The following is a 14,350-nucleotide window of genomic DNA, read 5'->3' as shown; positions in this document are numbered from 1 at the left end:
GATGCCCTCCCTGGGCAGCCCCTGTGGATGCACATCGGAGCATGTTTCATGCAGGGAGCCGGGCACCCACATATCCACTGCCTAGGCATTGGATGCTGGACTATGGTGGGGGCTTTCTGCTTGTTGCAGCAGGGCAGGGAGGCAAGCACTGTGGGCATGGCTCCACAGGAAGAGGCCAGGACGAGCTGGCACACCACAATCCCTAAAGTGCGTGTCCCACTCCCCAGCAGGAGGAACAGCTGCTGCCTCACAAACCCTCAGTGGCACTTCAGACGTAGGTCCTGGCCTCAGGAACCATCCCACTGCATCCCACCAAGCCCCAGGACTTGCTCCAGAGGTGAGACTACGAAAGTCTGTGCTGGTCAAAATTGGAGCAGGGTGACGTCTACTGGCTAAAGCAAAGGGTTCCCCTCTGAGTGGGCTCAGATCAGCACGCTCTTTGCTTTATGCCTCAGTTGCCCCACCACTGCAGCAGGAAAAATAATCCTGACCGATCATGTTTGCAGGGAGCTGGGAGGCCGAGCTTGTTAATGTTTGCGAAGTGGGTTTGGCTCCTGTGATAGAGCAAACCAGAAATGCGAAGGTCATTATTATTAGTGGGATTAAAGCAGTTGAACCCAGAGCAAGACGTACAGGGGAACACAGCAGCTGTGTCGAAGCTGTAACAAATCGCGCACATGCACAACCTCAAAATAGTGACAAATGCTACGATTATGGCTCATTTTAGAAACACTGTGCAGAAGCAGAGGGCTGCCAGAGTGCCTTCTAACACTTCTGCAAAATAAAATACCCTCCATTAATGCAGACAGGACTGAGATAGGCTGTTCCTGGAGACACCCAGAGCCTTTCAGTGCCCACTCAGTATATGCTCAACGAGCCCACAGGCCCATAAGCATCACTTGCCAACACAGCTCACCTGGTCCTCACCAGGACCAGGACCTTCTCCTCTGCCCCCACTGGGGCACCATGGCACTGGGCAACTTACCCAATACAAGTCTCCTTTTTTTTTTTCCAAGTTTACAGGTTGTCTAATTTTTTTCTTTCCTCCTTGCAAAACAAAAGAGGGAAAAAACACCCTTATCTCGGAAAGCAGAGTTCAGGAAAAAGCTACTGGTCTTTTGGACTTGGTGAGCCCCCATTGGTAGCCTCGCTTGTCATGGAGAATTTATCAGCCAAACACAGTGCTGGTATAATGTGCCATGTAACTAGTGCATAAACAAACTTCAGCATGATAAATGCCCTGCTTTGAAGCCATAAAGTTATTAGCTGGTGGCTGTTAGCTACTGCTTAGCATGGGACATGCTCCTTCGTTAACCCCTGGATGCCCCGCCTGCGCTCAGAACCCCAGGGATATCTCTGGAGGGCACCTCCACACAGCAGGAAAGCATGGAGGGATCTGACAGGCAGGGATGATTCTGTTGGCACTTATCTGTGCACATTGTACTTGCTGTGAAGGCTGAGGGAGGCAAATGCTTGCTGGGAATGGGGCTCTGAAGGTTGGCAGCTTCTTGCTGTCCTATTTGAGCCCTTTGGCAGCTCCTCTCCTTCCCTCTGCCCCTCAAGAAGCAAATGGAGAGGGGAGCAGGGCTGGGGCAGTTAGGCATGTTCTCACAGCTCAGCCTTTTGGGTGTGTACCTGTTTCAGAGATGGGTTAAGATGGGGTGGGAGGAAGTCAGCCATCCCTCCAGTGCCCAGGTCACCTCCTTTAGGTGAAGAGCTGCCGAGGACTCTGAAGTGAAAGCCCGAAATTTTTCTGGCAGCAGCCAGGCAGCAAGCTCCAGTGAGGTGTTTAGAGTTCCCTCTGCTGCCTGCAGTGCACGGCTGCCTGCAGCTCCTGGTGAGCACAGCCTTGCCGGAGGCTGGGAGACGCTGGAGAAGGAGAGCCATGTCCCAGGGCCAGCACTGCTGGAGATGGGTGACCAGCACCACAGAACCAGCCGTGCCACTGCTCCTGCCAGCACCAGACCTGCAGAGCACTCTCCACTGCACAGAGCCTGGCTGTGACACCCACCAAGGACCTCTGGTCCCCCAGGCCACCTCCTGCTCTTGTCCCACTGGACCAAGACAGGGAGCTGGGCGTGTTAAGGACGGCAGCAGGTCTCCAACGCTCAGCCCAAGGCATGGACAGAGTTATGCAGCAGTGTGGCAACTTTTTGGACACACAACCTGGAGCCCCGGAGCTGCAGTGGGAGATGCTGGTGCCCAGGGGCTAATTGCTGTCCCTTTCCAGTAAAACCACTCCTGCAAGGTGGCAGGAGGTGTTTCAGCAGGGCCAGCTGGGGGGCAGCAGGACTCAGGGCTGCCTCAGTGCCTGTTCCTCATTAGAAATCCAATGCTGAAGAAACTCATAATTAGAGTCCTGAGTATTAATTAATCTCCATGACCCTCCTCTCATTCTCCTTCCACCACTCCCACAGCTCAGGAGGTCAGCCTGGATTATTAACACAGGCAAGTAGAGGATGGCAAGCTCACCGGGCGGGTTGGCAGACCTCGGGCCACGTTCCCGTGTTTGGAGCAGTCAAAGGCACCATGTCCCTGCCCAACAGCATGGCTTCCCTTCCCTCTCTCCTCTCTCACTTGGCTGGGTTTGATAGGGGTCATCTCACTCACTTGGGCACAGTCAGCACTTTGGGGATAGCATTAAATGAGCTGAAACATCCCAGAATGAGAAGAGCTGCTTCTACGCTAACTCGGCCTGCACAATCCCTTGCAGAGTGGCTGAAGGCAGACTCCTGCATCCCAGAGGCCGGGATGAGCCTTCCTGGAGACAACCTACCCTTGGAGACCTCCCAGCATGACTGAGAGCAGAGCAGCCATCACAACCAAAAACATCACTGAAAGGTCTTCAAGCATCCCATTTCTGCTCATCCAGGTTTTGCTTGGGTCTTTAAGAGCCTCAGCACTAAGAAGGCATTGCTGGAGCATGGAGAGGACATGGACACCTTCCATCCCAGGGCTGTCCATGCTGCTTGGTTCCTGGGATGGCCAGACTCCCCAGCAAGACGCTGCCCTGGCACAACCCGAGGGCTGATACACTACAAAGAGCTGCCACAGAGCAAGGAAACAAGATATGAAATAAATCCAAACTTTTCTGACTCCCTCGTAACCACCAACTGCTTCCCTCATCTGATTTTTTCCCCTTTTCTGCTGCAGCAATAAAAAGGGGAAAATCAACATCCAAATGATCTTGTTTATGGCGACTAAATAAGCTGCATGTGCTTAATCCGTTAGAGTTTAATGAATTTACGACTTGCTCTGGAATTTGACAAGGGCTGTAAAAGAGTAATTAACATTTATCAGTGTGTTTTTTACACACACCCCACCCTCCTCCCGCCTCCCTTCCCTCCTCCTGCCGCCTGTCGCAAAGCAGCACCGGGTATCGGGGGGAATATAAAAGTGATCAATTAATTCTTAATAATCTCACGGAAAGATTGTAGAGTCACAGTATGAACTCAGGGAGTGTCAATAAACATGCCAAAGGTTGGTCCCCCCCCTTCCTGGCGCTGCTGCAGAGGAATGTGGGCAGCCAGGGAGGGGATGGGGCTGCAGGGGCGGTGCTTTGGTGGACCAGCCCTGCACCCTTTTCCTTCTCTGTCACACTCCACTGCCCTCCAGAGCAGCTCTCTGTCACTGACACAGTGGCCTCGGGACAGGATGAGAGTGAGCAGGGGGGCTGGTGACAAGTGGGGTCCCATCTAACACAGCAGTGGTAGTGATTTGGAAACACAGCCCCAGTTGCTAACTATGCCAGTCAATAGCTCTGTCCTAATAGACCTGAACTTGTTGGGAGCGACCCCAAATGCTCCCCACCCTGGTCATGGGGCAGTTGAACATCTGCTTAGATGAAGAGTTGCTCCTACTGTCACCGTGTTGTCACTCGGAACAGGCAGCTGCTGCTGTTTCAGCTGTACTAGACACAAGGGTATGTCCCTGCTGACCCCTGAGACAAGCGAGGGAGGTCACACCTTGCTTGTGCCCAGCTCTCCCAGCTGCTTAGCTGCTGTAGAGCAGAGAGGCAAGCAGGGATGCAATTTGGGGGCTGCAAGGGGAGAAGCCCAGGCTTTGCACATCAGTCTCAGGGTGGGCTGAACATGATCTAAGGGGATTCCTGTGCTGGGAGCCCAGTGTGCTCTGCCCTGGGCCACCTCCCTTGGCAGCCCTGGAAAGCAAAGCCAGAAAGAGCCACAGCCATCACGTTCCTGGTCGATAGGATGGACATGTCCCCTTCTTCTGTGACTGCAGCATCCTGCCCCCAGCAGAAGCCTTTGCATGCATGTGCGTGACCACGGTGTGGGGAAGCTGCATGCCTGGACATCCATTGGGGAAGAGAAGGGTCAGTGCTCCTGGGGGCCAGCAGGCTCCATGGAGGAGACAGAGAAACATATGGGCTTAGCTGTGGGGCAGAGGGTCCTGGAGACCCACAAACAAAAGCTCAAAATGATAAATCCTCAGAGGTTTGAAATTGTCCGGGGATCTGCTCGGGACAGAAACAAATTCTCCCTGTCGAACATAATAGCCCAGAAATAAGCAATGAGACAGGGATGGAGAGGGTTGGACTCGGAGTCTGGAAAATCTCCGCCCAACTCCATGCAGAGCACTGGTGGGGGTGGGAGGTGGAGGCATCTATATCCTCCAGGCAGGCTGAGATCCCTGTGCCAGGCACACACCTGCCAGCGGGATGGGGCAGACTTGGGATTTCTTAAGAAGCAGGAGTTGTTCAAGCCAGCCTGAGTGCAGGACAGGCAGGGAAGACAAAGGGAAAGTAATGGGGTGAATTTGCCTTTATCTCATCTTGACTGGTTTGAACCCAGCTGGCTGGCCTGGGCTGTGGGGCTGGGCAGGGAGCAGAGCTGGTGGGGAGTGGGGCTGAGCCCTTATGCAGGGCAAGGAAGCGAGGGAGGGGGGGCTGCAGCAGAGTAACTCTGCATGGCCAAATCATCAGAGAGCACCAGCTCCCAGCAGCCTCTGAGTGAGAGTCTCCAACCTTGGGCTGGCTTGTACTGCCAGGGGCTGCACAATAATGGCACAAATACACCTGGGAGGGAGAAATGGAGACACAAGGAGGGTTTCAGGCCACCAGGATTGGTCCCAGCACACCCATATCTGCTCTGCTCACTAGGCAGCAACTCTAGGTCTCCACTGTATGAGTGGTGTAGCCAACATCCACAGCCAAGGCTCCCAAAATCACTCAGGAAACACTTGCCAGTGCCAGTCGCTGTTGCAGCACTCTGCATTGCTGTCCAGGCTGCACCACAGACCCCCTGCATGACCTCTGGATCTCTCCTCTGCTGGAGGAGAGGATGCTGTGTCGGGCAGGGAGGGGGCAGAGGGGGGCTGCACTCCCCCTGCCTGGGCTGGCTCAGATGCTCGCATGTCAGCCTGTCTAAACAGCACCTCCTCCTGCAGAGAGCTCGCGCTGGGGGTCGGCAGCTCTGGGATTTGTCACAGTGTCACTGGAGTTACCAAACAGCAGCTTGGAACAGGCATCCCAAAGGGTTGGGTCAACCAGACCCACCATCATCCAGCTGCCAGAAAAGCAGCCCCTGGGGCTGAGGTGACTTGGATGGCACTGGGCAAGTCCTCCCTGGCCACTGCCACACTGCCTCACAGCAGGCGCACAGCTTCACCTCTGTGCAAGGCTGGAATCCCCCCACCTCACCCTGGGGTAGAGGCAGTGCTCCTTAGAGAAGGAGCCAGGCTGTGATGGGCGACGCTTGGCCAGTGTTTGCTGCTTTGCAGAGGCACCTAATGGATCAGAGACAGCCAGGCCATGCCCCAGCCTCGCTCCAGTCAGGCGCTGCTGACTGTTACAATAAAGAGCATTTATCCAGCTGCATCCCCAGTTTCTCCCTCTTTCCATTTTCCTTTTCTGTCACTCAGGTGTGGCAATTTTAATACCCATCAGTAATAAGGTGGATGGTAACCACAACAGAATATGCAGCCCTGTGTTGGCTTTTCTCCATCTGAACAGTCACATTTCAGGTGACAAAAGATTTGGAAGGAGTTAACAGGAGACCCCCCAGGTCCTCTAAAGGCCCTGTCCAGGGTTTTAAGCCCATAAGTATTGATGCTAAAGATGATTTTAAGCCATGATTATAAGAAATCTATTGATCCTTTTGACTCTATAATGACAGATTAACCATTTTAATAAAACACCTATTAATCATGCATTAACCCTTCTTAGCTATTTATACATAGAATACCAAATCAACAAGGGTGTTGGAATTTCTAGGAGGCTTTTTGGAGGGGGAGGGAGGGGGGATTTCTTTAGATAACAACAAGAAGAAGAAGAAAATAATGCAAACTTACAGAGGGGGAGAGTTAAAATCATACGATGAGTGGCAGTTGCAGACGCCTGGGGCCCTCTTTGGTTGTCGCTTCTATCTGGCAATCAATTGACAAGAAATTGAGATTATGAAACATTGTGCCTGTGATCAAAGGAGATGGGCATACTTCCCCCATCTGAAGCCAAATCTCCACTCCCCCATGGGAACCAATATCAGGAAACACAAGTAATTTTGCCTTTGGCAGATACGAGACAATGCTGACACCAATTTTAGTGTGAATGTGTCCACCAGCCCCATGGGTCTTCAGGGCAAACTCAGAGCAAGGTCGCAACACCTTAAAGGTGGATCCTACTGGAGCATCTAAGATGCCAACGATTTTTTGGGAGAGACTTCATCTGGAGCAACAAAGTAAAAAGAAAGGGAAATGAGGAAAGCAAGCACTCCACCAGCTCAGGCCAGCTGGGAATGGGCAAGGGTTGTTCACTCCCCCTCCTTGCCCTTCCTTGAAACCCACAGCTTCAGTGTGGAATGGTTCAGCTTGCAGACCTGGACTGGCACAGCCCTGGGGCCTCTTTGTGTAAGTGCTGGGGAGGGGGCAGACAGTGCTTCCTCCTGCCCCAACCGTTGCAGCCTCAGAAACCACAATGTCCCCGGGTGCATTAGGAACTGCCTGGAGGCTGGAGCTTCCTGCAGGTGCCCCACGCTCATGAATCACACCTTGTCAGGGCCTGGGGTGCCCAACGGCTGGGTGACCGCTGAGATGCCCAGGGAGTCCTGCCCTGGGATGCACCTGCCTCCCCACCACACCGTCCTGACCAGGCAAGGGTTAAGCAGGCATTAATCACACTGTTTGAGAGACATTTCAAAGCCTCTTCCAAATATTATAAAAAATATCTTTAATCATCTAATAGTGCAAACTCCTCTGATGATGGATGGAGAGAAGTCACCTCTCTCCTCCTGATCCTAACAGATGAGGCTGAAGAGCTGCTGCTTTGGCGGAGGGGAAGTTGGGGAGGGGGCTGGGGGAAGAGAAGGACATTTCTCAACCTCCCACCAGAGCAGTTATAAATATGAGGTCATACAGCAAGAGATGATAACACATTAAGGGCTCTTGAGATATTAGTCTGTCAGCCTCATTAGACACAGCCTATTTGGGGCTGACTGCGTAATTAGAGGCTGGGGTACCCATAACTCATTGGTGTTTATGTGGTAGGAAGGGGCTCCAGTCACCATCACCCTCAGCACTCTGAGAAGTCATCTTCATCAAGCATTAAACCCCACTCCCCAGTGCAAAATCCTTCTCCCCCCAGTAAAACCTGCTCCCTTTTCCCACCTCCTGCCCTTCCCATTAAGCCTGGAGGCCATTGCATGCTCAGTGCACCCACCCTCACCTCTCCCCTCCCTTTTAGGTGGGGAACAGGGTTACGACTTGGCCAAGGTGCCCCAAGGTAGTTAGTGGACAAGTGGAAAAGTCCTTGCTTTCAGTTCCCTTCCCACGGAACAGCTCATGCTCTGCTCTGCAAGGGACTGCATCCCCGAGAACCCCTAGACAGCCTCCACAGCAAGTTTGACCTCCACCCTTCTGACTTCCAGGGAATAGCTCCAAGTTGGGCTGGAAGCAGCTTGGGGAGGTGGATATACTTGGACATAGGTGGACAAAGATGGTCCTGGGAAAAACTGAGCAGAAATGAATCCAAGGAAAGGCAAAAACATTCAAGAACCCCAGGACAGCTTGTCTCTCCTGCTCTGCTGCGAGCATCTCCATGGTTGGTGGGGAAGCTGGTGAGGAGCTGGGCTTTCCATGTCCTCTCCACTTTCTCTTCTCAGTTCTGTCTAGGTGGCAGTGAGCACCAACACAGACAGGCACTTCCCAGTCAACCTAGCCAAAAATTTCAACAAGTAAAACAGGGAAGAGGAGCATTTCTCTTCTGAAACCATGCAGAGCGAGGGCACCACAGGTGCTGGCTCTGACTCGAAAGGAACAGACAGGGAGCAGTGAGCAGGGGGAGGCAAGCAAAAGCCAAACCCGGCCCTGTGCACCCCACAGAGCTTTCCCAGCAGCACATCCCTGTAACTCCTCTTGCTCTGTGGCAGGAGGAAAATTAAGGCACCCAGAAGGGCAGGGACATCAAATGAGAAACAAGAGCCCTCGGTGCAGAAACTGCCTGACACTGCCAAAGCCCATGGCATGGCCACCCAATGCCTCATCCCCTCTCCCTGCTCACCTCCTGTAGCTGGGGAGGGGGCAAGGGGTCCGCAGAGGAGGGGGCAACCCCATGGCTTCCCAGGCTGAGGTAGGATAATGAATCCTGATGGGGGAAGTGACCTTTTCCAAATGCCACATGTCATTGGATTTTATATCACACCAGGACAATGTACCATGGGTATTAAAATCGTTTTTCCAATAGAAGCATGCGTGTGTATATGTGTGTCAGAGAAAGATGTGAGAAAAATAAAATTAGGATGTGAAAGTTAGGCTGCCTCTAAACATGGCCTTTAGAAAAAGACTTAGATCCTCACACAGCAGGACTGAAAGAGAAGATCCATGCCCTTTGCTCCTGAGATCACAGATGATTTTGTCAAGGGGACATGACTTGTCCAAACCCTATGACAGAAAAAGAGGAAAGGAACTCGAGTCCTGATCTCTGTTTCTAGATTTCTGCAAAGACTTTCAACTCTACAGTGTCCTTCTGCTGTGGAGGGACGCCAGAGCTGCTCTACCCACGGAGACACATACTTTGCACGTGTGCTCCTGGACACCCATGAGTGTTAGTCTGGTGCATAAGGAGAAAGCCGAGTCCTGCATGAGAGATGATGCCAACTTGCTCAGCCTCACCTGGGAGGCAAAGCAGCCCCTATCCCTGTGGGCTAGCCCAAAGGTGTGTGCAGAGCATCCATGGAGTTGCCCACACACACAGTTACGGACACTCTCCCCATATATGCCAGGATACATTCTCATGTGAAAACACAATGTGAAAAGGGAGGCACTGGAAGCCAAATTCACTTGAACTCCAGCCTGTTCCCTCAATCTGCAGGGCAATTGTCCGGCTGAAACAACAACGCTGGGACAAAAAAAAAAAAAGGAAAAAAAAGGACAAGCTGTGTTTGTTTATTCAGCTTCTTTCTCCCTCTCTCCTCTCGACAATACCCTGACACCGTGTCCTGCCGCGCCAGGGCTGCAACCCCAAAGGACTAAATTTATCCCAGCTGGAGCCCTGTTTACAAGCCTTGTCCTGTTTACAGTGTGGTCCATCCTGCCCAGGGCCAGGCAGTGGCCATCTCTGGGGTGGACAGTTCAAGCCTCACCTTCCTTGGCCTCCACAGTTCCCAGGCTGCCCATGTGGTCCCTGGAAAGATGCCCAACCCCCTGCACTCCCCGTGTGCTTGCACACACGGCAGCTCTGTGGCCCCCTGCCCACCTGGGAAGCAATGAGGAGATGTGGTCTTGCATGGGCTGATGCTTGTCCAGCACAGTTCCATGGTGATCCAGGTGCGTACAGCCTCCATCGGTGCTGGCTGGTGGCAAACCACCACCCAGGAAAATGTTGGTTGCAAGCTCAGCAGTGAGGGTGCAGCACATTCCATGTGAAGCCAGCTGGGAACAACCCGTACTCCACCATGAAAGCATTAGAGGAGCTGCACAGCTCACGCAGCCATGCCTGGATGCTCTGCTCTCCACACCTCACACTGCAGTCACTTTTTTTTCTTGCTGTCACTCGTCCATCCCTCTCTTCCTGATGGGCTCCCATGGGCTGGGAGGGCAAGGCTGGCAGGAGCTTAGCTCCTCTTCTGGGTGACAGAACTGGGTGTCGCTCCAGGAGTCTGAACTGCTGAGCCTGGCCAAACATGATGGGTTGAAGGCTTTGTGAATAGACTAACCTTGGGGAGCTGGAGGAGGGGTGCTCACTGCCAACCCCCTCCTTGCACTCTTCCCACACTCATTCCCATCTTTGATGCTATGCACTGGCTATGCAGTCCCCCATACTGGAGAGTGACAGGACCTCACCTGCCTGCCCTCCAGCATGGGGGTCTCCTGCCATCCCAGTCTGCCTCACCTGCAGGAGGCTCCTTTTGGCAGGACTCAGTTGGCAACATCCAGGCTCTTATTTGCTGTTTAATGAGTTCCCTCTAAAGAATCCCAACACATGAAAGCTTTTCATTAAACCTCTGGCTTGCTGTCAGCACTGGCCACAAGTTTGGAGATGCTGGGAGTCACAAGAGTGGTTTCATGGGTGACTGAGAACCCTCGCCTAGGAGCCTGTGTGCCACCATCTGCCCTGTCACCCTTTCCATGTCCATGCCTGGTCTTGGTGGATGCAGAGGGGACATGAGAGACCTGTGGATGTGAAATGAAGCGGCTCATCTTGTGCTCCTGCAGTCTCCTTTATCAGGGCAGTGAACAGAAGCTCACCTCATCCCCAGTGGCAGGGCCACTGCTCTGCAGTGATGGATCCCTCTTTGCACCTGCTGAGGGCTACATCCACTTAGGCTTAATGAGTAAGCAACCACCAGCAAGCTGATGATGCAGCCTTTTCTCACATAGACCTGGTGCAAAACACTGCCTGGTTTTGCCCTGGGAAGCCTCCTGCTTGAAACCAGGAGCCCTGGATCATAGCTCGTGATAAGGGGCCCCTCATGTGCATATGGAGGGGAAAGGAGGATCTCACAGAGAGACCCTGACCTGAGTTCATCTCCTAAACTGGTTGAGGGGCTCAAATCTCAGTGCCCAATGCTGCATCTGTGCAAGGAAAGGTCCAAGAGCAGCTGAGTCTGGACCAAGATTTCAGTTGCTGCACGCACAGGAGGAGAAGAGAGAGCTACCAAAACCTTCCTGTTGCTACATTTTCTGGAGACAAATAGATTGTCCAGAGCAATGCCCGTGGTGGCACTGTCATGGTGTCCATCTTCCAAGTGCCTCCTTATCTCTCACTGCTCACACCTACCTCACTTCTTGCTTACAACCCAGTTTTGGGTTTGTTTGTACCCCTGGGTGGGGGGAAGCCTTTCTGCACTGTATGTCCTGAATGGCACCACATGGTGAAGCAGAAGCTCCAGGGAGAGCAGAAGAGGGGTGGTACACCCCAGCCCATCTCCTTGCCCAGAGTTTTGGAGATGATCTGTGCATGATGGTGGGTGGGGGTGAATTTAAGCATAAAGGCTTGTCTACATGAAGGGCTGCTCCGGAGAACCCTCCCCATGCTAGGCATTTCCTATTCCCAAAACAATACTTTGCTCAAGTTCACCAGACCCCCTTTCACTCTGAAATACAAATGGAAGTTTTGGGGAATATTTCACAAGTCAGAAAATCGCCGCCACCCTTCATTCATGTTCACTTCGAAATACAGGCAGGACATTAAGGGAAGGGCTAATGGAGTGGCACATCTGCACACAAACACATACGTGTGTGCCCCTCACACGTGCAGCTCCTCATCTCCGGAAGAAGATCTTCTTGTCAGGAAGTCACGGCCCTGATTACTTTGTCTTCCACGTTTAAGAACATCCCTAACTGCTCCTTGGATAGCTCAATTAGTAAAGTGAATATATTATATAAAGTCTAAAAGATTAAACTATCATAGGCAGCCCATAATTTCATGAAGAAGTCAGGGGAGCATATCCCTCTTATTAACTCTATAACAAATGTGATGAAAATGTTCAAATAGAATGTTAATGCAATGTTACGTGTAATTTTCCCAGGCGATTTTCTGCTGAAATATTTCTTTATTAATAGTAATTGAGGGTATAAATTATGAATGAGGCGATTTTCTCCTTTCACTGGGAAAGTCGTACTAATGGCAATAATTCTTTATAATAATTTTTTGGGGGGAGAACGGGGAGGGAGCTAGGGTGAGGGGTTTAAAGAAAAAAAAAATCTTTAAAGGGATTGCAAAATATATAGACTAGCGGTGCATGTTTTATGGCAGGGCGCTGTATTTTATATCTGTGTGCTGGCCATCAGTCCTGTGCGGGTCTGTACTGCATGTGCACAATGAGGTTCAGGCCTCTGGCAAAGGCGACTTCCTCCTCAATTCTATGTGTGTAAAGCCTGACATCAAGTACAGGGAGAAGGAGAGCACCAGTGCTGTGAGTCTGCAAATTCAGGACTCCCTGTTTCACTCTTTAAGGGAAAGAATGGCAGGAAGCACACGATGAGCTACAGGCACTTGTGGTTAGTAGGTGGGTACTCAGGGATCAGTAGGTTAGTGGTACAGGCTCTTGTTAATTTAATACAGACTCTGACACTTTTCCATGTTCTCACCACAACCAAAAGCACTTCTTTGTGCTTGTGTTGGGGCTTTTTTGGGATGTGTTTTACCACCAATTCAGCCTGCTAATCCTGACCCCAAGCACCTCCATTCAGGGAGATGTGTGGCAGTGATGCTTGGTCCTACAGCCACTGAAGCTTGTACAGCCTTGAAGCGGGGTGGGACTGGGGGTAATGCTGACTTCCAAATGCCCGTTTTGGGACAGAGCCTGGGGACACACATAAGGCCAGCCCAGGGCCATGCGCTCGCACACCACGGACAGGCAGCACCGAGCAGCACAGCTGCTTGCAGGGAAACAAAAAGTCCTTTTGGTGATGCCAGAAGGAAAGAGGCATTTTACAAGGATTTCAGAGCTTGCTCTCCTTCAGGTTTGTATGTTTTTTTCAACAGACCAAATGATTTCAAAATTTTTTCACTCAATAAAAAGAAATGCTGGTTTGAGCGCACTTCTCAGCCCCTTCCTCCTGCACATATCTCTCTTCTCAAAGAAAGACAAAGGTGAAAGAAAGGATGGTATCCCTTAAATTTTCATTATACTTCAGTTGGCTTTAAAAAACCCTTCTGAAAGGTTTAAAACTTCTATACCAAAGAATCCACTTTCTTCCCACTATTCTATTTAAAACTCTTCTCAGGAAGGAAACTTTTCAAACAAGCTCCAGTCTATAAGAATAGGAAGAGAAACCTCCTGACTTCAGGCCTTTGCCATACGAACTAGAGAGCTTCAGCTAGCTACAAAATGCCTCTGCTAAAGACTTCCACTGAGAGTGGCCAGCACATACCAGTACCCAGCAAGGGGCAGAGGTCCTGGACACCCATGCACAGGGGCGCAGATGTGCCCCACATGAGTGCAGATGTGTTGGGGAGTGGGTGGCTTTGCTCCTCCCTGGGGCAACTCTTACATTCTGGGGGCTCCCCCTGCTCAGGCTGAGCTCTCCACTGGACTGGGAGAAGAGCCAGAGCTGGTCCTTCTGCAGCCAGCTGGCTGTGCTGCCCTGTCTTTCCCCTTCACTGGAGGCACAGACCCTCAGTCCCTGCCCGTGGCTTACTCCACGCCAGCAGGCTGTTTGAGAGGCTGTAGAGAAGCGGACAAAATCAGCGTGATCCGTCACCGACCCTCCTCAAAATTAGGTTAATAATTTATGATGTTAAATGGGACAGTTAATAGCTGGGCCAGATGATTCCTCAGCTAATCTAGAGCACGGGCTGAGCTGCAACGAGTCCTCTGAGAGTTCATTACACTCCCCAACCCTCAGCACTAGTGCTTTTGGCTCTACTGATACCTACGGGAGGCTGTGGCTGGTGCCGCTGGCAACGTGCCTAAGACTTGCCCCTCATCAATTAAGAGAAATAAGGAAATCGACAGGAAAATTAATTTCCAAAGAGACAATGCTTCTGAAGCCTGCACTACCATCAGAAAGATGGGGGGTTATCTGGGAATCCGCCTGCCTGGGAGGAGGCTGTGTTTGCTGTCTCACTGAATGAGGTCAGACTGCTTTCCAGAGGGCTGGGAGAGCAGGGAGCAGTGTAAGTGACTGACCAAAAGGTGCTTTTGCTCCCGGGTCAGCCCCAAGCAGGCTCCTTATGAGGGACGGTGCTGAGCCGTATTTGTGAGGAGATGCACAACACACACCTGCTGCTTAAAGGCCCCCAGCACATTGTGGCTCACTGGCAGCAAGGATTTGCACTCTGACAATGCACATTCCAAACAAAACCTCAGAGATGAAGGGTCAGGATGAGAAGGTTCAGCAGGTCTTTTCTGTCAAGGAGACAGAGCAGGCTTGAAACAATCAGGGATGAGAC

The 14,350-nt window shown here is 51.8% G+C and overlaps 1 protein-coding gene across 6 annotated transcripts in view; it reads right to left on the bottom strand.

The window, feature by feature from the left end:
- RNF220 (ring finger protein 220) overlaps positions 1-14,350 on the bottom strand; it is a 220,625-nt gene that overhangs the window by 124,334 nt on the left and 81,941 nt on the right. For 4 of the 6 annotated variants that reach the window (XM_048312572.1, XM_048312577.1, XM_048312573.1 and 1 more), the window contains exon 3: positions 6,310-6,384. The exons of the other annotated variants lie outside the window; for them this stretch is intronic. In XM_048312572.1, coding sequence (XP_048168529.1) covers positions 6,310-6,384 — 75 coding nt within the window. The remainder of the gene's footprint in view (positions 1-6,309; positions 6,385-14,350) is intronic. 6 annotated transcript variants of the gene reach the window in all.

The sequence above is a fragment of the Corvus hawaiiensis genome, chromosome 9, assembly GCF_020740725.1.
Source record: "Corvus hawaiiensis isolate bCorHaw1 chromosome 9, bCorHaw1.pri.cur, whole genome shotgun sequence".
Taxonomy (NCBI): Eukaryota; Metazoa; Chordata; class Aves; order Passeriformes; family Corvidae; genus Corvus; species Corvus hawaiiensis.
The sequence above is the reverse complement of the archived record's forward strand: the minus strand, read 5'-3'. Positions and strand labels throughout refer to the sequence as shown.